Here is a 24817-nt window from a genome sequence, read left to right as displayed (position 1 = left end):
ATCCCAAATGGGGCATTGTACTCTATGATGGGTCTGATGAGTGACGAGTAGAGTGGCACTATAACCTCTTTATTTCTAGATGCGAACCCCTTAGTAATTAGATGGGCCACATAGAAGGATTTCCTAACTACTTTGGCAATATGATTGTCAAAGGAGAGATTACTATCTACCTGGGTCCCCAGATCTCTTATTACCTCTTCTGTATTAAGGGGGTTGCCGCCTATGTGGTAATTTGTGGGTGTTTTGTTTTTCCCAAACGGGATGACTATGCATTTTTTGGCATTTAGCTTGAGGCCATGACTTTGACACCAGGTGTCTGTCTTAGTAAGGCCTTTTTGAAGGATGTCCGTGTCATCCGGAGAGTCAGTTATGGCTCCCAGTTTGCAGTCATCGGTGAACTTGGTTAGCCATAGTCCTCCTGTGTTTGCCTGTATATCTGAGAAATATATGCCGAACAGTAGGGGTCCCAGAACTGAGCCTTACGGGACACCACTTGTGACTGGTTTAGAGCCGGACCTGGAGCCCGCTATTCTTACCGTGTGAGTTCTGTCTGTAAGCCAGTTGGCAACCCATATGTTCAGGCTGGTGAGTTTTTCTATAACACCCGAGTGAGGAATGGTGTCGAACACCTTGGCGAGATCAAGGTAGGCTGTGTGAACCACCTTTCCCTAGTCTATGGCCTTAGTGACTGTCTCGAAGAAGTCAACCAGGTTTAGTAGGCATGATCTGTCCTTATCAAAGCCGAACTGGGTCTAGTCAAGTGTTTGGAGGTTCCCAATGTCTTTGTTAATGAGTTCCATGATGATGCGCTCCATAGCCTTGCCGACCAGGCTAGTCAGGCTTATGGGGCGATAGTTACCAGGGTCAGTTGTGGCCCCTCCTTTGTGGAGAGGAATAACCGATGTTCTTCATCTCACATTGCTGCAGTCCTTACACTTGGGTAGTCCGCTGTCCTCGGTCGGCCCGAATATCAAAGTATAAGGCTGACGTCGGTCAAGGCGCATTTGACTGACATCAGGACGTCAGGGTACAAATGCGCATGACCGACGTCATATCCTCAGTCTTTTTTGCCGCATGGTCCGATGCAGAAGCAGCATTGCAAGTGCCGGTTGGCGTTCTGAGATTTTTCGATTTCGAAGTTTCAGACCGAGTTCAAAGTTGGCTAAGTACCCCGTTGGGGAATATTTTAGTTTTTCTTGCCTCAGTGATTTACCGGATGTCAGAAAAAGTCAATAATTGCATTTCTTGTGGGAAACAGATACCGCATAGAGATTATCATACTTTGTGTATTCCTTGCTTAGGGCCTGAGCACGACGTTGTTGGCTGTCGCTCTTGTGCTAGATTCAATAAACGCACTATAAAGAGAAGGTTGGATTGTGCCAGGTTAGTCTTTGGGAAGCGGTGCAATTATAAAATGCCGTCGGATGCTCCGACGCCCACTTCTTCGAAGAAGCGCAAGGACAAAGCAGTTAAGCCTAGGCTAGAAGAACCGTCTGTACCGGACGCTGGTTCTTTAGAGGTGTCGGTGGAGCCGGTGGCTCCACCGGAGGTTTCTTTGTGTTCCCAGGGTGAGACTTTATTATTGCAAGATGTGGCCTCCCAGGAGGCAGGTCAGGCTGAGGGGGCTTCTCAGGTTACTATACTCCCCTCCCTTCCTAGGGTGGCTAGGCCCTCTCCTTCTGTTTCAAAGGCTTCTCCCAGGGGCAGGCCAGGTTCAGTTTCAGTTGGTGTCACCCCTAGTTCTTCTGGAACTGTGCCCAAGAAGCATATGCTTAAAATGGCAGAAGATTTGATTACTTTGATTAGGGGTTCTATGCCCCCTCCTTATAAGAGACCTAGGGTGGAGCCTGAGCTAGGGAGTTTTGAGCAGGCTTCAGATGTTTCAGAGTCTTCGGCTGAAGACTTGCAGGAGTACTCTCCTTATTCTGATTCTGATGTGGATGATTCTACTCCTTCTGCTTCTCCTCCTGAGGATTTTTCTTTTTCAGAAACTCTTCATTCCATGAGGGAGCATTTTAAGTGGGAAGGTCAGGACTTCTCTGATTCCAGGAAAAGGCTTAGGGAATTTTTGTTTTACCCCAGCATAGGCCTTTGGCTATACCTCCTGTTTTGGATGTAGTGGAAGATGTTTTTACTGAGGCTTCTCTTAATCCTGATTCTTTGCCTCCTGCTCCTGTTAAACCGGATAGGTATTACAGGGTGCCTGAAGCTCATAAGTTTCTTTTTAAGAGTCCTAGGGCAGACCCAGAAACTGTTAGCCAGGGGCCTAAAGGTGTTAAGGCTTCTGTTGTAAAGAATCCGGTTCCTGCAGACAAAGAAGCCAGGGCCTTGGATAGATGGGGAAAGAAAGTTTATACTTCTTCCACTCTTGCTATGAGGGCTTTGAATTGCCAGTTTCACATCCTTTCACAATTGAAGGCTAAGGTTGATGCTCTGGCAGAAGGTATGGATTGTAAAGAGTTGCAAGATTTAGTACATGTTTCTGAACAGGTGGGTAAGCATTCTTTGCAATGTGGTTTTGATGCTGTACAGGCCTCGTCTAGGGTGGCTGCCACTGGGTCAGTTCTTCGCAGGCACGCCTGGCTGAGGGATCAGAATTTGTCTGACCATGTTAAAACAAGGATTTTAGATGCTCCTTTGCAATCTGACGTGTTGTTTGGTTCTCCTGTTGAGGCAGTTTTAAAGAAAATGGAAGACAAGGCTAAGTCTATGCAGACTGTTAAAGATTTTTGCAGGTCCAGCCTCCAAAGTTTAGTAGAAATTGGCCTACTAAGGGGTGGACGTATCCTTCTTATGATTCCCAGTCTAGGGGTAGATCTAGACATGGTAGGGGCAGAGCTCAGGGCTCTTTCAGGCCTAGAACAGGAAGTTCTCCTGCACAGTCTTGGTGAGGGCAGGGGTCAGTCCTTTCGTAAACAGACCCAATGACCTACCTTTTCAGCTGCCAGAGCCTTCTCGTCTGGCAGCACCTTTGGGAGGAAGGTTGGCACTTTTCAAAGAAAATTGGAGTTTAATTACCCAAGACAGATGGGTATTGGATATCATACACCACGGCTACAGGTTTTATTTCCATACCTTGCCTCCTTTCAAAGGCATGCCAGACGTTCCTCCTCAACAAAGAATAGAGGCTCACAAGCAAGTTTCTCTGTTGCTCCAAATAGGGGCCATACAGCCGGTCCCTATGCCAGAAGTGGGCCTAGGATTTTATTCTCGCCTGTTCCTAGTACCAAAGAAGGGGAACACGTGGAGACCAATTTTGGATTTATCTATCCTCAACACTTATCTGGACATTCCCAAGTTCAAAATGTTGACGTTGCAGCAGCTTTTACCTCTGCTGGGCAAAGATCATTGGATGGTAACTTTGGATCTCAAGGAGGCTTACCTTCATGTTCCTATCAGACTGAGTTGCAGGAAGTATCTGCGTTTTCGAGCTGGGACTTCTCACTATCAATTCTCTGCATTGCCCTTTGGCTTATCTACTGCCCAGAGTGTTCACGAAAGTTCTGGCTCCAGTGATAGCTTTCTTCAGGCTAAAAGGAATACAGATCTATCCTTATTTGGACGACTGCCTGATTCTGGCTCAAGGAAGGGAAGAGCTTCTTCATCATTTGGAATATGTGATAGCAGTGCTAAGATGCCTGGGGTATTCTGTGAACGAAATAAAGTCCAGTCTAGTACCCTCTCAGGACATGTGCTTTCTGGGTGTGAGACTGAATACAGCATCCCAGATGGCCTTTTAACCCCGGACAAACAAAAGAGTCTATCCCTTTACTTCCATCAACTATCTCATCAGTCCGGGCTGACTGCAAGGACAGTCCTTCAAGCCTTAGGGTTCATGGCATCTTGTATTCTGGTGCTTCCCAATGCCAAACTGCATATGAGGAAGCTACAACGGTATCTCAAAAATGTATGGACACAGCACTGCCAGGATCTGGACACTGTCATTCAAATAATACCTTGCATTCAAAAGGAATTTTTGTGGTGGGCTCAGGAATGTCACCTAAACAAGGGACTCTCTGTGACCCGGCCAGAGGCGAGTCAGATTTTAACGACAGATGCCTCAGACAAAGCTTGGGAGCTCATCTAAATGGAAAGTGGATACAAGACAAGTGGCCTGCCAGACTACAACATCTACATATCAACATGAAGGAGATGTTAGCAGTCCAGTTTGCATTAATAGCTTTCAAGGCATTACTTCTTCCAGGGCAGGTGTTGATTCTAACAGACAACACAACTGTCATGTGGTACATCAACAAGCAAGGGGGAACGCATTCTTATCCTCTATGCAGGCAAGCAATGATTTTGTGGGAGACTGCTCTCAGTTTACAGCTCAATCTTCAGGCAAGGTTTCTGCCAGGAGCACAGAACTCCTTAGCAGATGTGTTGAGCAGGCAATTATGGATCCCCACGAGTGGAAATTGGATCCTCATGTATTTCAGAAATTGACAGTGTCATGGGGAACTCCAGACATAGATCTGTTCGCTTCTCCACTAAACCATCAGCTGCCAAAGTTTTGCACAAAAAGGTTTCATCCCACAGCTTGGAGAGTGGATGCTCTTTCTTTCAATTGGAGCAATCTTCATGTGTATGCCTTTCCGCCTCTGCCTCTCCTCCCAAAGGTACTTCTAAAGGTCAGACAGGACAAGCCAAGGATGATTTTAATAGCTCCGGATTGGCCTCGACAGCACTGGTACCCATTACTGAGAAGTCTGGTACGGAAGCCTCCATGGCCTTTGCCTTGATTCCACACCTGTTGTCACAGGAGGACAGCCATTTGCTCAATGTCAAGCTTCACTCTCTGCACCTAACAGCCTGGCATATTCTGTTTTGAACCATAGTGGGCCTCCACTTCCTCAGCAAGTTTTGAATGTTATTTTGGAAGCTAGAAGGCCTAGTACAAGGAAAGTGTACGCAGACAAATGGAAGAGATTTTTATTTTGGAGTGCAGCAAAAGATTTTGATGTTTCTGAGCCTAATTTGTGTGTGGCTCTTCAATATCTTACTGAGTTACTAGACAAAGGTTTGTCTTTCTCTTCTATTAAAGTTCATGCTGCAGCAATTTCGGCTCACTATGATTGCGACCCACCATTGTTTTCTCATCCTTTGTTCAAGCAATTTCTTAGAGGGCCAAAGAATATAAGACCCCCACGAAGAGCTCCTACTCCTGCTTGGGATCTCAATTTTGTGTTGGAGAAACTCACTCTACAACCTTTTGAGCCTGCAGCTACTTCTGAGTTGAAATATTTGTCATGGAAGACTGCTTTTTGTTGGCCATTACCTCTGCAAGAAGGGTTTCTGAATTGCAGGCCCTTATGGCGTTGAGCCTTTCTTGATTTTCCATAAGGATAGGGTATCATTACGTACTAATCCTTCCTTTATGCCTAAGGTGGTTTCTAGTGTGGCTTTAAACCAAACTATTCATTTGCCTACTTTTTATGCAAATCCCCAAAATAAAGGGGAAAAGATTTTGCACACTTTAGATGTACACAGGCAGTTGCGTTATTATTTGGACAGAACTAAAGGGTTCAGGCAGTCTCAGCAGTTGTTTGTTTCTTTTGCTTTGAGTTCTCAGGGCAAGCCTGTGTCAAAACAAACTATTTCTAAGTGGATTGGGTTTTGCATTGCTTTCTGTTATTCCCATCATGGCAAGGAGATTCCAGCTGGGATTAGGCCTCATTCCACTAGGGCTACTGCCACTTCAACAGCTTTTTGAGGGAGTGGCAACCAAGGATATTTTGGAGGCAGCTACTTGGAGTTCAGTGCATACTTTCTCTAGGCATTATCACCTGCCACTTTACTCTAAATCCAGGGCTGGTTTTGCCACTGCTGTTTTGCAGGGCATTTTGGCAGCTCCTGCTTCCTTGTAGTTAGCCATCCTCCCTTACCTCTGCTTTGGGATTCTACCCAAGTGTAAGGACTGCAGCAATGTGAGATGAAGAACATAGTACAGTTTTGTACCTACCATAAATGTAGATGTTCGAAGATCCACATTGCTGCAGTCCAATTTACCCTCCCTCCTTCCCCTCTGTAGTTAGAGGTGGATGTCCTTCATGGATGCATCTGCAGTCATAACAAGTGGGTTGTCCTATCGTCAGGCAGCCCTGCAGTCGGCCGGATTCCAAAGTCCGGGTCCGGCTTCGGCTGATGTCGCACTCCATCCGACGTCATCTCTGTTGGTCTTCGGGTATAAAAGCATCAGCCGACGCCATTTTCCTCAGTCTTTCTTGCCGCGTGGCGCCCGAAGCAGAAGCTGTTCGCAAGTGCCGGTCGGTCGGATCCAGAGATTACTTCTACCGAATACTACCAAGACTTCTAAAGCTAAGTACCCGCTGGGGACTCTTTGTTGCCGCAGCCGATGTCAGAAAAAGTTAACAATTGTTTAACCTGTGGGAAACAAATACCTCATAAAGATTTCCACTCTTACTGTCTGCCTTGTTTAGGCCCAGCCCACGACGTAGCAGCTTGTTCGCCTGTGCCTCTTTCAACCGTCGACGCTTAGGCGGTCGGAGTTTGCAGAACAGTTTTTCGGTTCTGATTTTGCGTACATTATGCCGTCGGATCCTCCGACTACCCCCAAAAAACGCAAAGATAAAGACCGACACTCGCGGTCCGTGGTTTCGGCCGAAACCACGGTAAAGCAAATCATGAGTGTCTCGGTTTCGGCCGAAACCGAGAAAACTGATCTAAGTACAGCTGAACCTATTCTTACAACTGAGGCCCCTGCTACTACTCTTGAATCGACCTCAGAAATTTCACCCACTACGGTGGTTGACTTATCAGACACCATCCCCTTGGATGTCTCTACCCCAGCACGTGGTGCTGCTAGGCCTCCAGCTGCCATGTCCATTAAGGCCTTCGCCAGGGCTAAAGCAGCCAAGACTACTAAAACAGTGCCTGTTAAACCCCCCCCACATCCAGGCCCTCTTCTAGTTCTCAAATGCTTTCTTTGGCAGAAGATTTAATTTCTTTAATTAGAGGATCTCAATCTCACCCAGACAGGGCCTCTCAGCCCCCAGAGAAGAGACCTAGGGCAGAGCCCCCTGAGCCAGTGTCTTCTGATGATTCTGCTGATGAATTAGACATAACTGACCAGCCTGAGGCTCCCTTCTCCAATTTTGAAGATTCTGATGCTGAAGAATCCATTCCAGCTGCTTCCCCACCAGAAGAATTCTCCTTTGGGGAAACCTTGCATGCCATGCGAGAACAGTTCCAATGGCAGCAGCAGGATTTTTCAGACTCCAGAAAAAGACTTAGGACTTTTCTGCACCTCCCACAGCACAGGCCCTTAGCTATACCTCCTGTTCTCTCTGTGGTGGATGATGCTTTCAATGATGTTTGCTCCGCTCCAGATTCTTTACCCCCAGCCCCTGCCAAACCAGACAGATTTTACAGGGTGCCAGATACTCATCACCACCTTTACAAGGCCCCACTTGCAGACCCAGAAACTATATCCCAGGGTCCCAAGGCAGTAGCCGCAACCACAGCTAAAAACACTATCCCTTCTGAAAGGGAAGCAAGGTCTTTAGACAGATGGGGTAAAAAGGTCTACACTTCAGCTACTCTCTCAGCTAGAGCTTTAAACTGTCAGTTTCACATGATACAATACCAAGAGTTTATGCTTGATCAGTTAACTAAAAAACTAACCACTGATGAATCTCTTGATAAGAAATATGTATTAGAGATGGTAAATAACATACAACAGGTTAGCAACCATTCCTTAAAATGTGGCTATGATGCACTGGAGGCTTCATTTAGATCTGCCATGACAGGCACAGTGATAAGAAGGCATGCATGGCTAAAGGAACAAGCTTTACCGGATCATGTTAAAGCTAAGTTGCTAGATGCTCCTATGGACAAGACAAGTTTGTTTGGTACACCTGCCCAGCAGGTTATGAAGAAAATGGAAGAAAAGGCAAAATCTGTTCAAACTGTTAAAGATTTCTTGCAGGTTCAGCCCCAAGGTTTAGCAGGAACTGGCCTGCCAAAATTGGTCCTTTCCTGACTCCACAAAATTTCAAAGGGGCAGGAATAGACGTTCCAGAGGCAGAAACCAATCCAGAGGAGGTGCCTACAGAGGACGACAGTGGCAAGGTAACAACAGAGGCACAGACACAGCCACTGCTACTACATCAGCACAACCACAGTGACTTAATCCTAAATCCGCCTACCAGGGAACAAATAGCAGCTCCTCTAGGCGGAAAGTTAACCTTATTTTCAAAGAACTGGCACTACATAACAAAAGACAAGTGGATTTTACAAACCATAGATCAAGGTTACCGGTTTCACTTCCACACCTTACCAGTCAAAAGAGGAATGCCAAATCTACCTCCACATCAAAAGACAGAGGCTCTACGCCAGATAATGGAGTTAGCAAACATGAGAGCTGTGGAAAGAGTGCCAACAGCAGAACAAGGAAAGGGGTTCTACTCCAGACTATTCCTAGTTCCAAGAAAGGAAAAAAGTTGGAGACCAATTCTCGACCTGTCCACCTTAAATACATACATCATTGTCCCAAAATTCAAAATGCTGACCCTACAGCAACTTCTTCCCATGCTGGGCAAGGAGTCTTGGCTGGTAACTCTAGATCTCAAGGAGGCATACCTGCACGTCCCCATTCGACCAATCTGCAGAAGATACCTCAGATTTCTTGCAGGATCAGAGCACTATCAATTCTCAGCATTGCCCTTTGGCTTATCTACTGCCCAGAGTATTCACAAAATGCCTGGCATCAGTAATCGCCCATTGCAGACTACAGGAATTCAAATTTACCCATACCTGGACGACTGCCTGCTACAAGGGGACAACAAAAGCAAGCTGACAACAGATTTACAAAGGGTCATTTACTTGCTACAAGGACTGGGATACACAGTCAATTTACAAAAATCAAGGCTGATACCATCCCAAACAAGGACATTCTTGGTGAATTGGACACAGTACAACAAATGGCATTCCTGACTACAGAAAAGCAAAAAGAACTTCCTCTTTACTTCTTGGCTCTAACAAAACTGAACAAGTTAACAGCAAGAAAAGTTCTGCAGGCCTTGGGCTTCATGGCATCATGCATAATCTTGGTCCCTTTTGCCAGACTACATATGAGGAAACTACAGTGGTACCTAAAGAATTTATGGTCCCAACACAGACACAGTCTAGAAACAGAAATCCCACTAATTCCATGCTTAAAACAGGAGTTCCTATGGTGGGCTCAGGCATGCCAGTCAAACCCAGGCCTACCCTTTCGCAGATGTCAACCAAGCCAGACCATCACAACAGACGCTTCAGACCTAGGATGGGGGGCCCACATGCTGGACAAATGCGTGCAAGGATTGTGGACACAGGATCAACTTCACCTGCACATCAATCTAAAAGAAATGCTGGCAGTAAAACTGGCAATCCAAAAGTTCAAACCCTTTCTCAAAGAGGGCCAGTTGATGATAAGGACAGACAACACCACAGTCATGTGGTACATCAACAAACAGGGAGGCACTCATTCATACCCCCTATGCAGAATGACCTTGGAGCTGTGGACCCTGGCACTCAGCTACAACATCCAGTTACAGGCAATATTTGTACCGGGGAAAGACAATACTCTAGCAGACATACTAAGCAGAACCACTTCGGATGCCCACGAATGGAAACTGCACCCGGACATCTTCAAGACCATCTCAAAGAAATGGGGAATGCCACAGATAGACCTATTCGCATCACCTCTCAATCACCTGCTCAAAAAATTCTGCACAAGGACATTCCACCCACTAGCATGGAAAGTGGACTCACTCTCCTTCAACTGGAAAGGCCTAACAGCATATGCATTCCCACCTTTTCCTTTGATACACAAGGTACTACTAAAAATCAAGGAAGAACGTCCAAGGATAATCCTGATAGCTCCAAACTGGCCAAGACAACACTGGTACCCACTACTGAAGAGCATGTCTCGGAACAAAATGTGGCCAATACCTCTGATGCCTTTGATGTTAACTCAGAACAACTACAGCATCATACATCCAAACCTAAAACCGCTGCAACTGACTGCATGGAACATCACATAGCAGCAGCTAATTCAGAACTTTCCCAAAGAGTTAAAGACATTATTCTTGAAGCACACAGACCTTCAACAAGAAGGAACTATGCTGGAAAATGGAAAAGGTTTGTCATTTGGAGTACGGAAAGAGGAAAAGATGTGTCAAACATAGATATGCCTAACATTCTGGAGTATCTGGCCGAACTACTTCATTCAGGCCTGTCCTACTCCTCCATCAAGATACATGCATCAGCTATTTCAGCAGAATACAGCTTTGATCCACCTGTTTTTTTGCACCCTTTGCTCAGGCAGTTCCTCAGAGGAATCAAAAATGTAAAACCTCCAAGGAAACCACCATTACCAGCTTGGGATTTAAACTTTGTGCTAGAAAAGTTGACACTATCACCCTTTGAACCAGCAGCAACAGCAGACCTACAACACCTGTCATGGAAAACTGCTTTCCTACTGGCAATTACTTCAGCAAGGAGGGTTTCAGAACTACAGGCCTTAATGGCAGTGCAACCCTTCCTAATCTTCCACCAAGATAGAGTGTCCATGAGGACTAATCCTACATTTATGCCCAAGGTGGTATCCAGAGTGTCTTTAAACCAGGCAATCCACCTACCTACCTTCTTTCCCAACCCACAAAACAGAGGGAAAGAATACTGCATACCTTGGATCTACATAGACAGCTAAGCTACTACTTGGACAGAACAAAAATAGCAGAAAGACTGACCAACTTTTTGTAGCCTATGCAACAGGAAGGGAAGGAAAAGCTATTTCCAAACAGACAATCTCCAAATGGATAGGAAATTGCATAAGATACTGTTACTCCTTCCATGGAAAACCAATTCCACAGAACATAAGACCTCATTCTACAAGGGCAACAGCCACTACCACAGCCTTCTTACGAGGAGTGGCAACCAAAGACATTATTGAGGCGGCTACTTGGACCTCCGTGCATACATTTGCCAAGCATTATAATTTGCCTCTATATTCCAGATCCCGAGCAGGGTTTGCCACTGCTGTACTGCAAGGGATCCTAAACACACCATAATCTACCTTTATCCTCCTCCCCTAGTTGGCTATGGTATTCTACCCACTTGTTATGACTGCAGATGCATCCATGAAGGACATAGTACAGTTTTGTACCTACCATAAATGTAGATGTCCGAACTGGATAGCATCTGCAGTCAGGATTACCCTCCCTCCTTCCCTCTGTGGTACTCCTAGGGTGTTTACCCTCCTAATAGCTAGCTGTTGGGGGGGAGTCTTTTATGGTGTATTTGTTTGTATATATGTACATATATGCTTATTGTTGTGTTTACCTCTATCTATTTGGAAACATTGGCATCTATCCAAATTTTTAGCCTGCAAGAGGGCTACTGGCATCTGGGGCAAGAAACACTGAGGAAAATGGCGTCGGCTGATGCTTTTATACCCGAAGACCAACAGAGATGACGTCGGATGGAGTGCGACATCAGCCGAAGCCGGACCCGGACTTTGGAATCCGGCCGACTGCAGGGCTGCCTGACGACAGGACAACCCACTTGTTATGACTGCAGATGCTATCCAGTTCGGACATCTACATTTATGGTAGGTACAAAACTGTACTTTGTGTGGGTTGGGTTGTACATATTGTGTATATTGTATATATTGTACATATAATTAGTGCAAGGGTGGTTGGTTGGTTGTTTGCTGTCTTTTGGTTTTGACCTTTATTTTTAGGGTCTTCTGACATCTGGGGCAAGAAAAGACTGAGGATATGACGTCGGTCATGCGCATTTGTACCCTGACGTCCTGATGTCAGTCAAATGCGCCTTGACCGACGTCAGCCTTATACTTTGATATTCGGGCCGACCGAGGACAGCGGACTACCCAAGTGTAAGGACTGCAGCAATGTGGATCTTCGAACATCTACATTTATGGTAGGTACAAAACTGTACTTTGCTGTGCGCCATTCTATGGACACGTAGCCTGTGGAGAGGCTGAGGTTGAACAGTGTGTTTAGGTGGGGGGGTTAGTTTGTTCTGTAGTTCATGCAAGACGCAGCCTGGGACACCATCTGGCCCCATTGATGCTGTGTTTTTGGCTTTTGAAAGGGCTGTTTTCACCTGTGCTTCTGTGATTTTCGGGACACTACACTTTTCCAGTATTATTGTGGGCCCTTTTGAAGGTGAGAGGGAGGTGAAGTTTGCACTGAATCTATCTGCCAGTATGTTGGCAATATCAGTAGGTTCAGTATATTTTGTGCTATTTTGCACTATCTCAGAGCATATATATGAGGTAGAGTTTTTAATGGATGTGTGAGGTTGTGTAGTTTGTTTTTTTTAAGTATGGTGTGTGTGTGTGTGTGTGTGTGTGTGTGTGTGTGTGTATGTGTGTGTATGTGTGTGTGTATGTGTGTGTGTGTGTGTGTGTGTGTGTGTGTGTGTGTGTGTGTGTGTGTGTGTGTGTGTGTCTGTCTGTCTGTCTAAGAATGCAAATTTTGTTTGTTGTTTGACTGGCGCAGAATCTCTGTGCAGCAGGGATTAGGAATATGCTCTTTCCCCAACTGCAGTGAAATCTCTGATTTGCTATATATATGTATATATATATCTATATATATATATAGATATATATATATATATATATATATATATATATATATAGCAGGGGTGTGGAGGGCAGAGCCTCCATACTGGGGAGCAGTAGGGCTTGACGATTTGTAAAAGAAATTTGTTTTGGTTTCCTTTATATATAGGTTAGTTATTTGATGTTGGTATTGTGTGGTCAGGGTTCTGAGTTGTTGGTGTTTTGTATTTGCTCATGTTCTATTTGTCATTTTATTTTGTCAATCTTATACATTCATATATACACATAAGTATATGTGTGTACATGTATAGATATATTATATATAAAGTGTATGTGTAAGTGTAGGTATGCATGCCCTCTCCCCATCCTTGCTGCCCCAGTCTAGGTATGGGTGTCTTTTATGACCGTCCTCTCAGAGGAACCTCCTGCAGGATTAAAGCAATGGGCTCCCTTATTAGGAGATGTGTCTCTAGTTGTCTTTCACATAAAAAATTAACTAAAGATTCTTTGAGATGCTCTCTTTTTTTCTAACTGATGTGCCTTATTGTACTGCAGAGCCCTGTCATACTGTATGAACATCCATGGCTGTGGAATTCTGGTTATAGATAGTCGACAGCCACCTGCCTTTGTGATCCCTATGTTCATGCATCCATTTTTGTGGAGAGTTTAACACACAGCTTTATTTCAGCCCCTTTATACTTCCATGTTTGTTCTGTACAAAGTTTAGATCTTTAGATTTTTAGTGTACTGTCCACTTACTCGAAAAAATAAGTACACCCATCCCTTGCTTCTTTTTTGTAGACTGTATTTTGTATAACTTTGGATACATGTAAACATTGTAAAGACATACGCAAGGATTCATTAATGGGCCCAGCATGAGACTTACAGTTCCTGCAAAGGTCCTAATCTCTTAGCACAATGTTTTGTGATTCAGAGGCATTTAAGCCGCCATGAGCAAAGACCTTATTATTCGCACAATTAAAAATCTGAATTTCAGTTAACTACCACAAAGTGCAGAACAGCACTTTACACTGTAGTTAACTGTGGCTTATGCTTTTTGTAGTCATCAACATACCTGTCCTCCAGTCACTCAGCACCACTCAGGCACACACACACACACACACACACACACACACACACACACACACACACACACACACACCACTCACTCACTCACTCACTCACTCACATACATACATACACACACACACACACACACACACACACACACACACACACACACACCGCCTAGACCCCAAGTTGTCTCCACATCTTCTCCCTGGTGTCTACTGTTTCCCAACTCCCTGATCCCCATACTGATTGAGTGCCATTAGGCACAGGAGTATCATCCTTGGTGGTCCCCCCCTACCCTTTGACTACAATAATGGTTTAAGTGCTGTTACGACACACATCTTATTTACTACTGCTTAGTGGCTAGTGGTTCCCCCAGCCAGTGTTGTAGATTATGCTCAGTAGTTTAAGGTCGTTTGAAGATATGACAGCCACCTTAACCCACAGTCACACACATACACACACACACGCGCGCGCGCACACACACACACACACACACACACACACACACACACACACACACACACACACACACACACACACACACACACACACACACACACAGACCTACCTCCCTGCTACCCCTCTATGCTATTTCCAAGACAGAAACATACACACATGTAGTGTCTTGCATACACTCACTGACACATACACCTCCAGACCCTGCCTTATCAGTAAAGTCACCAGTATTTACCTCTTCTTTTGCGGTTGAATACAGCCAAGCCATGACATGGTAGGGTAACCTTGCTGATATACAAATTCAAGTAATTTCATGAACCACTCTGCATGTAGTTGCCTTCCTGGACACAGTTCTTGGGGAGAGAGCACATGAGTAATTAGCGTATATCGTATCTCCAACTGCCTCATTTCCATATAGCAAAGAATTGGAGATGGCCTTATGTGATGCTACACATCTTAATGCTGGATCCATGTTAGGGCTGTCTCTTAATTTCACATGGTTGCCATGAGGTGTACACAAGCTGTACAATGGTAACCTATTATGATAGCCACCCAAAGAATACCAAAACAATTCAATTTGGTTTATTGAGATTATGGGATGAACACAGTGCCAAACTGTTTTGAAAAACATAATGCATCATTAATTTTGTCAGATTTCTGCTCCCCTTGGTGAGCAACTTGTTTGTTTCCTAGTCTTAAAATGGTTTGACCTATATAAGTAAGTTAATGTCAATAAATATGAGTCAAACCTCCAGCAACTCTAGACATTTTACATGTTCTGCTTTTAAAATGAGTATATTGAAACATTTACAGGATTGTCAAATGACATGTCCTAGCCATATGTGCACCCTGAATTATGCAATGCAGTAAATTGCAGGGTCTATAAGTGTTGCATAGAATATGTAGGAGTAGGTAACTTTCTTTTGTTTTCCTCCATATTCTCTATTAGTAATTTCTGCAGTTTATTTAACATTGTGAAACTTTTGTAGGAATGCTTTGAAGAAGCAAGCAACGCAGAATAACATCTAGAGCCAGAAAACTGTAGTTAAAATAGTTCTGAAGCATTTCTCTTTTTGTTACTTCTAATGCCTGGCTTGACTCTAAATGTCATTCAGTATAGCCTATTTGTGTAGGGGCTACTGTGCTAGGAGTCTTGTAATGTGTGTGAGATTTCGAAACATATTATTTTATTCCCTTGTGAAATCACATTTGTAAGACCTTGCCTTTGGTCTTGAAAATTGTCTGAATGTCCTGCTTTTGCTACACTGTAAAAAAAAAAAAAAATAAAGATTTTGTACTGCTCACTGTTTGAGGCCCATCATTAGAAAAATGCAGAAAAAGAGTTAGAAGTATCCCCTTGATTGCTACTGTGGGAACAAAGTGCAGTATATTCCTGTGATGGGCTGTAAAAGAAAACCTGCTTTGCAGAGTGCTGCATGTTAGTAGATCCCTTACTGTTTCTGTGAATGGGGATCACTTCTGTGGTTCAGCTTGACAGGGGCACAGGAAAATAATTTTCTTGGGTGGCGAAAGCCAGGATACATTTTTGGCTAGGCTTGTATAGGCCCTAGGGCCAATAGCCTAGTACCTACCTATGAATCTGTGAACCTATGAATCACTGCATATGGCTTTATAAATATTTTGCTATTGCACTGAGCATTTCTGTGTATGCTTTTTCACTGATTATGATTTTTGTTTCTTTTTGTTTTTTTGCACTTCTATTTTTTGTTCAATTGGCAGTTGTTTGATTGATATTTTCTTTTTTTCAGATTAAAATCCAAGATAATCCATGGGGTGTGTTTCATTTCATGCAGGCTTTGGCATTACTGATGTCACCAGTAAGGTAAATGCTGTGATAGTTAAAACCATAGATGCTAATATCAGTAAAAAGGCTCCAGCTTTAAGGACTGTCTCAAGTATGTATCCTGATAGCCTTGAGTTTTTATTAGTTTACTTATCAATTTTATATAATTTTTTTTGTTTATCATAGCGTCTTTAAAAAACAGTATTCTTTTTCTCCTTCCTTCCTTCTGTCAAACTCTGCTTTCGTTTGTGACCAGCAAAATGTCCCGTTTATGGTTCCAGCAGTACGTACAAAGCTACTTGGTATGCGTACTGATTGATTTACATGTTCACTGCCCTTATGCCAATACTTTGGAGTTCTACAAGATTTAGTAATAGGACTTCTTATCTTCTCTTCTATTTTTTATTTATTGCCACTTCTAGTTTTAATTTATTGCCACTCGTCTCCTATTAATTTATTACAGCCGAGTGCCGCCTTCAGGTGTTTCTGCATTTGCATCTCACTGACACCTCAAGGCATCACATATTGCTTGTTTGTTTTTTCATGAGTAATTCCAAAACCATGTTATGTACAGAATGTTAAAAATGTCATCTTAATGGCAAACACAACTGTATTGATGTTTGGCCAATGTCCAGTGCAGGTAAGGAAATGTTAATTGCTGTCCATGTAATATTTATTTATATTGTCTTAAATTTCATGTTTTTCTAAATATCTCAACAGCCAGGTAGCACGGAGAGAGCTGTTTAGCCTTGTATAAAAGCTTTCAGCTGGATGAACAAAATGCTGCTGATAACAGAATGTGTGTAACTTGAGTGGGTGCTGAGGTAGAACAATTAGGCTGGCTTGAACTCCCCCACCATCTCTCATTCACCCAACTAACTACAATGCACAGAATAATTTACAGACTGTCTTGCTCTCTCGACACTACTCACCCAATACCAACCCAGCAGGCAACTAAGATCTGAAAATCATCTACTTTTAAAAGTAGAAAAGCCCACCTTACCTGCTTGTCAACTCCTCTATTCCTTCAAAGTCGCCAAACTATGGAACTCGCTTCCACCTTCTATAAGAAACACAGTCAGCGCCAAATATATCTCTGTTTATACCTCTCTGAATTCATTTGGCAACCAACAAAATTCCTGATTTTATGTATATATTCTGTATAAAATACTGTAATCACTATCTGTAACCCTGTATCTACTTTTGTACCAATTAATGTTCAATATTTTCTGTATCTATGTTCTTGTTGGAGCTTTTCTTCCCAGGTGATAACTGAAAATGGGCTTTTTTAGGCCCAGTGGACTTTCCCGGTAAACAAATGCAATAAATAAATAAATATTGTAAGTTGCCACAAGTGAAAAAATGATCTAGGCACACTGAGAATGGCTATAAATTAATTTATTATAATAAAACTTAATACACAAGTGCTTTCACCCTGCCAAAATGCAAGGCTTTTTCAAGTGAATGAAACTAGCTAAATTTCATGTGTTTAAATACACTTGGCCCCCTAAAAGGAGCCAAATGTTGTTAAAGGTACATACCCTCTCCTTATTTTAAACTTCAACAGCAGCAATTTAATACATTTCATTGTATGTAGTACATATTTTATAAATCACATGATTTAAAGTGCAACATCTCAATTTAAGGTAAAATGCAGTGCTTGTAAACCAGAACACCAGTCAAAGTGAAATAAAAGTAAAGATAATAATCATACATCTATCCTACTGCAATAATTTGTTAATACAAAATTATAATTTCTTTGCTTTTTAACCAGGTATGGTTTGATGGATATGTGATCATTTAAACCCGGGGCAGGGGGGGATGGTTGCATTCAATTTTATCTGCCAGTATGTTTCCCTACAACTTAACCAATTTTCCCAATCTCCCCTCTAGGGTCCATTAAAACTTGTTCTAGAATTCTAAACAGAAACCCAGTGTGAATAGTTTCCACATGAAGGTGTCTATAAAGTTGGTTGTTCATATTTTTCTTCCTAATATTATAGGTGTGTTCATATAAGTACTTACTTAGTGTCGTCTCAGATTTTGCAGTGTAGAACCCAGGGCAATCTTTACATAGGGCTAAATAGACTATACCCCTAGTCATACAGTTGCCCTTCCTGAATTTTATGACACTATTCATACTGCTGTTCAACACTACTTGTTACTTATCTATGATGTATTTGCAATATCCACATCTTCCACCCCTTTTAGTCCCAAAACCTCCCTGATTCCTAACATCATTTTTGTTTTTCTCAGAGTTGTTTTAGATTGGTCCCTGTTTTAAAGACATAGTGAGGAGTCTCACCCAGTTTATGTGCAATGTCGTGATTAAATTTTTAACATTTTCCAATTTTTTTCAGTTAAACTCTTAATTTCTTTCGAGGTGTTACTATATTGGATCACTAGTGTCCTTCCAAAATGTTGTTCAGTATCCTTTTGGCCATCAGGGTTATATTGAGTGTCTCCTAACAAGGGCGTATATTTAGCACCCCATCCCTTTACAACTTCCATGGACACTCTTTCTATTAAGTTGTTTTGATAGCCCCTGGCCCTAAAAAACCCAGGTATAATTTCTAATTCACATAAGAAATCATTCTTCTCTGAGGTCATTCTGGCGGCCCTAACCATCTGACCTTTCTGTACTCCTTTTCTGTTTCCAGGAGTGTGCACTAGTGTACGGGAGGTATGAGTTACTAAATGTGTCTTTTCGGTGTATTCTGGATTTCAGCCATCCTTCATGTTTATCAAACCTCACATCTAAATAATCAATCCTGGTGGAGTCAAATTTATGCGTAAACTTTAGAAAACTGGTGGTGGAATTCAAGTTTTCAACAAAAGAAGTTAGAGTTTCCTTAGGCCCATCCCAAATTACAAAAATGTCGTCCAAAACACGACAATGTAACTTAATATGTTTCCAATAAACAGAACTAAACAAATATGTAATTTCCCAGTTTAGAAGGACCAAATTTGCGTATATGGGGGCACATGCTGCCCCCATAGCTACGCCTTTAATTTGTTTGAAGCTTCCCCCTCAAAGTAAATATAATTGTTCTCCAATACTATCCTCATAAGTTCCACTAGTACATCTACATCTACCCTGAGTGAAGGGCCCATGTTAAGTTGTCAATCTCGCCTTCATTCTTGCTGGATGGGTTCGGAGCTGACCTCGGCTCCGACTCGGCCACTCTAAAAGCTCGAGAGTTGGTTCCACCGGCTCTAGGCTCCCCTTATATCCCACAATGCTAGGCGGTATTACCTCAGATCTCGTTTGCCGCTACAGCTATCGAGACATGTTGCTTCACCGGCTTCAGGTTAGTGTAGGAAATAGTTTTAAAAAGTTCATAAAACCCTTTAAAATTAGTTTCTAATCAGTTTCCCCTTATTTTTAAGGTTTTATCCCATTCCTCCTTGTTCTTTATCCTTTTTTTACCAGAAGAACTTATAGTTCTTCCTTTAGGCCTTCGGGCCCTCCCATTCCCTCGGAGTGTGTGTGTTTTTTCTGTAGGGACTCTCATTAATCTAGAGTATTTTAATTTAACTTATTGTTATTTTGGGTATAGTGTAATCGGTGTGTTTGTGTTTGTGTGTGGTTACACTTGTTCCTTGCTATGTCCAAGGATTCAAAGGTCTCAGGCTTCAAGAAGTGTGACTCGTGCTGTCAGAAAATGTCTCTGACAGACGGTCACACTTCTTGTGTGTACTGCCTGGGACCTTTACACCTGCAGGACTCTTGTGCTGTATGCCATGGCTTCAGCCCTAGAGTCCTGCAGGAAAGAAAAAACAAACTCATTCTAAGAGGTTTGCTTAAGCCTGAGGGTTCCCTTACTGCTACTTTGGGCAAACCCTCTAAGGCTTCTAGGTCCTCGACTCCAGCTTCTGAGTCGAGGCCTAAGGCTTCGAAACCTACTGCTACATCGGCTCCGGCTGGAGCCGATGAGTCTCAGACTGCAGCTTCAGTGGTTCCCTCGGCTCCGGCTGGAGCCGAGGCATTGGAGATTCCTGTGTCGGCTCCGATCAGACCATCGGAGCCGACATCTAGAAAGAGGTCTAGGTCACCGTCCCTTGGCTCCGTTCATTCGGCTCCAGCGTCTCCCTTGCTGTCTGAACGGAGCCATAGATCTCACTCCTCTAGGTCATCGAGGCTTTCGGATCATGACCTTCAGAGGGTAGTGAGTCGACTTCTTAAGTCCGAGGCACTGGCCCAAATGCTTCAGAGCCCGACTCCTCAGTCGATGCTTGACCCTGTCCCTCAAAATGTTCCTCCTCCGACTCCTTTGAGCTCGGAGCCGGGGCGTTTCGGTTGTCTTTGGTTCCGTCGTCGGCTCCGATTTCTTCCTTTGAAGAATCTCGGCGCTGGACTTCCCTCGTCGGCTCCGAGGGGGTGAGTGGCATCGGACCCTTGTCCGACCCCGCTCTCCCTCTCGGTGCCTCGGCGCTGATGAGTTCGGCTCTGACATCGGCCTCGGAGCCATCACTGTCGGTGCCAAGAGGGGTTCTCAGCTTTTCGGAGTGGGGACCTCTGGCTCTGCCTGACAGGGGTGCGTTCGAGGTCAGGCGGAGTGTGTTGGAACCTGGTTCAACTCCACAGTCGGCTCCGTCCGCCCCTCCCACTTCGGTGCCTCAGGTTATGTCTACTCACTCCCTCATCCCAGATCGCAGAGAGCCAGCTCAGCCCTTCAAGACTCTCTTCCCTTGGGAACGATAGCAATCCAGATGGACAATATGTCTGTAGTGTGGTATATCAACAAACAAGGCAGAACCAAGTCCTATCCCCTATGTCAAGAAGCACTCAGACTGTGGCAATGGGCGATTTCTTCTCAGCGGTTTCTGATAGCAACGCACATCCCCGGGAAGTCCAATCTAATCGCGGACAAGTTGAGCAGAGCTATACTCATGCCTCACAAGTGGTCTCTGAAAGATTCTATTCTGGAGAAAATTTTTCTCAAGTGGGGTCAGCCTTGCTGCGACCTTTTTGCTACTCCCCAAAACAGCAAGTGCAGAGATTATTTCACCCTATTCCCGTTACCAGGCCAGCCCAGCAGAGACGCTCTAGTCCAGGTTTGGCCCCGGGGACTTCTGTATGCATTTCCTCCCTTCCCACTAATCTCTCAAGTGATACAGAAAGCTATCGCTCAGAAGGCCTCATTGATCCTCATTGATCCTTACTGGCCTCGACAGGTTTGGTTCCCCTTTCTACATCAATTTCTGTTGGAGCAACCTTGGCATCTGGACCTAGTTCCAGATCTTTTGATCCATCAATCGGGTCAGTTACATCGCTCCCTCCCCTCTCTGAACCTCACTGCTTGGTTCCTCCAATTCCAACCTTAGCCAGGCTTCCTCAAATATCTCACTCAGTTCGAGATATTTTGATAGCTTCCCATAAATCTTCCACTCGGAAGATTTATCTTAGTAAGTGGAAACGTTTTGCCTATTGGGCTCAAGGAAGGGACATAGATCCTTTCACTGCTTCCATCCAAATAGTCCTTGATTTTCTAGCTGAACTCTTCCATGCAGGTTCATCTTCTTCTACTCTTAAAGTTCAATTGGCAGCTATTTCTAACTTTCATGTGGGCATCTCAGATTCTGCCATCATGTCTCACAAGCTTTGCAAAGCTTTTTTGAAGGGAGTTTTTCTTCTCAGACCTCCTATAAGAAATCCTCCTCCTTCTTGGGACCTTAATTTAGTTCTCACATCTCTGATTCTTCCCCCTTTCGAACCTGCAGCTTCCTGTTCATTGAAATTGCTATCCTGGAAGGCTCTCTTTCTGGTAGCCATTACTTCAGCTAGAAGGGTCTCAGAACTTCATGCACTCAGCAGTCGACCACCATATCTATTGTTTCATAAAGACAGGGTGTTCTTACGAACCAATCCATCCTTTTTACCTAAAGTAGCCTCTGCGTCTAACCTAAATCAAAGCATTGACCTCCCTGTGTTTTTTCCTAACTTTTCTAACAGGTCTGAACAAAAATTGCATTGGCTAGATGTTCATAGTCAGTTAAGGTTTTATTTGGATAGAACCAAACAGATCAGGAAAACTGACCAGTTGTTTGTCTCTTATGCAGAAGGCAGAAAGGGACTTTCAGTTTCGAAGGTATCACTCTCCAGATGGCTAACATCTCTGATTTCCTTTGCTTATGAAATTAGACACCAAAAGCTGCCTAACAAACCTAAGGCCCACTCCACCAGAGCTTTGGCTACTTCTATAGCCTTCCAAGACTGGCTGCCTATTGACACCATTTGTGCAGCTGCTACTTGGGCTACTCCTCACACTTTCATTTCTCATTATAAGTTGGATTTAGCTTCTAGACATAGAGCTAATTTTGGTTCCACTGTTCTCAAGAGTCTGTTCCGATAGGCCATCCGGGACAAGGTGCTAGGGACGCGGTCCCATCCAGCAAGAATGAAGGCGAGATTGACAACTTAACATATAGAAGTTATGTTCTTACCATAACGTTCCATGTTAGTTGTCTTCTTCTCGCCTTCTTTCTTGCGTCCCACCCTCCTTCCCCCTAGTCTGGACAGACCTAGAGGAGTTTGATTGTGACCTCTCTTTCTACCACCTCTATTGTAGATAGGTATATGCTATACTGTGCATATATTCCTTCTTCAGGTTTTCAGGTCACCTTCTTCTCTTCCTTTTATAGAGGTGGGTTTTTCCTTTTTCCAGTGGTTCTGGAGTTATTTTTGGCTGGGCATAGCTTACAAACGAGATCTGAGGTAATACCGCCTAGCATTGTTGGATATAAGGGGAGCCTCGAGCCGGTGGAACCAACTCTCGAGCTTTTAGAGTGGCCGAGTCGGAGCCGAGGTCAGCTCCGAACCCATCCAGCAAGAAAGAAGGCGAGAAGAAGAAAACTAACATGGAACGTTATGGTAAGAACATAACTTCTATTTTTCACTCAATAGTACACAGAACGTATCCAACCCTTCCTCTACCGGTATACATGAAAATAAATCGACCACATCAATGTTCAAAAAACACACATCCCCTTCATATGTTTCAGATGTTAAACTATGCAGGAAATCTCAAGAGTCCTTCAGCAAATGAAGTAAGAGAGAATAAGAGTACCACCAACCCACCTTACCCCATTGTTTCTGGGGAAGAATGAAACACCTACACTATAGCCACTTTTCTGGATCATTCCCTTAAACATGTAATGAAAGATTAGGAACATTTGCTAAAGGACTCTTGGGATTTCCTGCATAGCTTAACATCTGAAATATATGAAGGGGAAGTGTGTTTTTTAACCATTGATGTGGTCGATTTATTTTCATGTATACCGGTAGAGGAAGGTTTGGATCATGCCTCTCAACCTGGAAAAATCAAAAATCTGGACAAGGCCCATGGAAAATAGGTACAAATCTGTACGCTGATTAATGTGAAATTTGCATACATAGGTTCATAGGTTCATAGGTTCATACTAGGCTATCTGCCCGAGGGCATTTACAAGCCTAGCCCATAGTTTTGTGGCTTACGCCACCCCTTTAGTATGGGGAACTATACCCATTAGTTTGCTGTGCCTCTGTCGAGCAGTGACACTGAGGTAATCCCTGGGGTATATCTGCGATCTCCCATCCATTGGTCAAGATTTCTCTTGAACAAGGCCAGCGAGGTGCTCTGCCTCACATATACCGGGATTTTATTCCACAGCATAGGGAGTCTTTGGGTGATGAATCTATCCCTCCAGCACGTCCTATTAATAGCCGTGTCGAGGTTTAAGTCTCCCGCCCTTGTGGCTCTGACGGATCTAGATTTTTTGAGGTGAAGCATATTCATCAAATCTGGGTTTGACATGGCCTTGTATATTAGGCAAATGTCACCTCTGAGCAAGCGGTGGCGACTGAATAGAGCTGGAGTTCTTTCAGTTGGGCAGCATAGGACAGATGTTTGAGACCCTTTATCCTTTTGGTGAGGAACTTTTGTGGCCTCTCCAGCTGCTGCAAGTGTCGGGTCAGATACATTCGAATGGGGCATTGTACTCAATCATTGGTCTGATGAGTGATGAGTATAGGAGACTATGACCTCCCTTGATCTAGATGAGAATCCCTTCATGATAAGGTGGGCAATGTAGAAGGTCTTCCTAACTACTTTAGCTACATGGGTGTCGAATGACAGACTACTATCAACCTGGGTCCCCAGGTCCCTGATAACTTCTTCTGTGCTCAGTGGATTGCCACCTATTTGGTAGCTAGGGGTAACCTTGTTTTTCCCGAAGGGTATGACTATGCATTTTTTGGCATTTAACTTTAGGCCATGGCTCTGGCACCAGTTATCCGTTTCTGTGAGACCCTTCTGAAGGATATCTGTGTCAGATGTGTTTTCTACTATGGCGCCCAGTTTGCAGTCATCTGCAAACTTTGTCAGCCATAAACCTCCTGTGTTTGCTTGTACTTCGGAAAAGTAGATGCCAAACAAGAGTGGGCCCAGGACTGAGCCCTGTGGTACACCACTTGTGACAGGCTTTGAGTCTGACATGGCGCCAGCAACTCTGACCCTGTGGGTTCTGTCACTCAGCCAGTTTGCAACCCATCTTGTGATGTATGGGTTAACATTTAAGCTGATGAGTTTTTCAATGATACCCGAGTGGGGTATTGTATCGAAGGCCTTCGCCAGATCGAGGTAGGCTGTATGGACTGCCTTTCCTCATCAATGGCTTTGGTGACTGTTTGAAAAAGTCAACCAAGTTTAGAAGGCATGATCTGCCTTTGACAAAGCCAAACTGGGATGGATCCAAAGTCTGCAAATTCCCTATGTCTTTATTTATGAGGTCCATTATGATCCTCTCCATGGCTTTGCAGATAAGGCTTGTCAAGCTAATGGGCGGTAATTTCCAGGGTCGGTGGAGGCACCGCCTTTGTGAAGTGGGACCACAGTTGCAGTGCGCCACTC

General features: G+C 43.9%; 1 protein-coding gene across 2 annotated transcripts in view; it reads left to right on the top strand.

Annotated features, from left to right (window-relative positions):
* EPG5 (ectopic P-granules autophagy protein 5 homolog) overlaps window positions 1–24817 on the top strand; it is a 2535958-nt gene that overhangs the window by 189367 nt on the left and 2321774 nt on the right. For both annotated transcript variants that reach the window (XM_044078183.1, XR_006365599.1), the window contains exon 6: window positions 15892–15965. In XM_044078183.1, the coding sequence (XP_043934118.1) occupies window positions 15892–15965 (74 nt within the window). The remainder of the gene's footprint in view (window positions 1–15891; window positions 15966–24817) is intronic.

This window comes from Protopterus annectens, chromosome 1.part1 (genome assembly GCF_019279795.1).
Source record: "Protopterus annectens isolate FY-2018-M chromosome 1.part1, PAN1.0, whole genome shotgun sequence".
In the NCBI taxonomy this organism is placed as follows: domain Eukaryota; kingdom Metazoa; phylum Chordata; order Ceratodontiformes; family Protopteridae; genus Protopterus; species Protopterus annectens.
The sequence above is the reverse complement of the archived record's forward strand: the minus strand, read 5'-3'. Positions and strand labels throughout refer to the sequence as shown.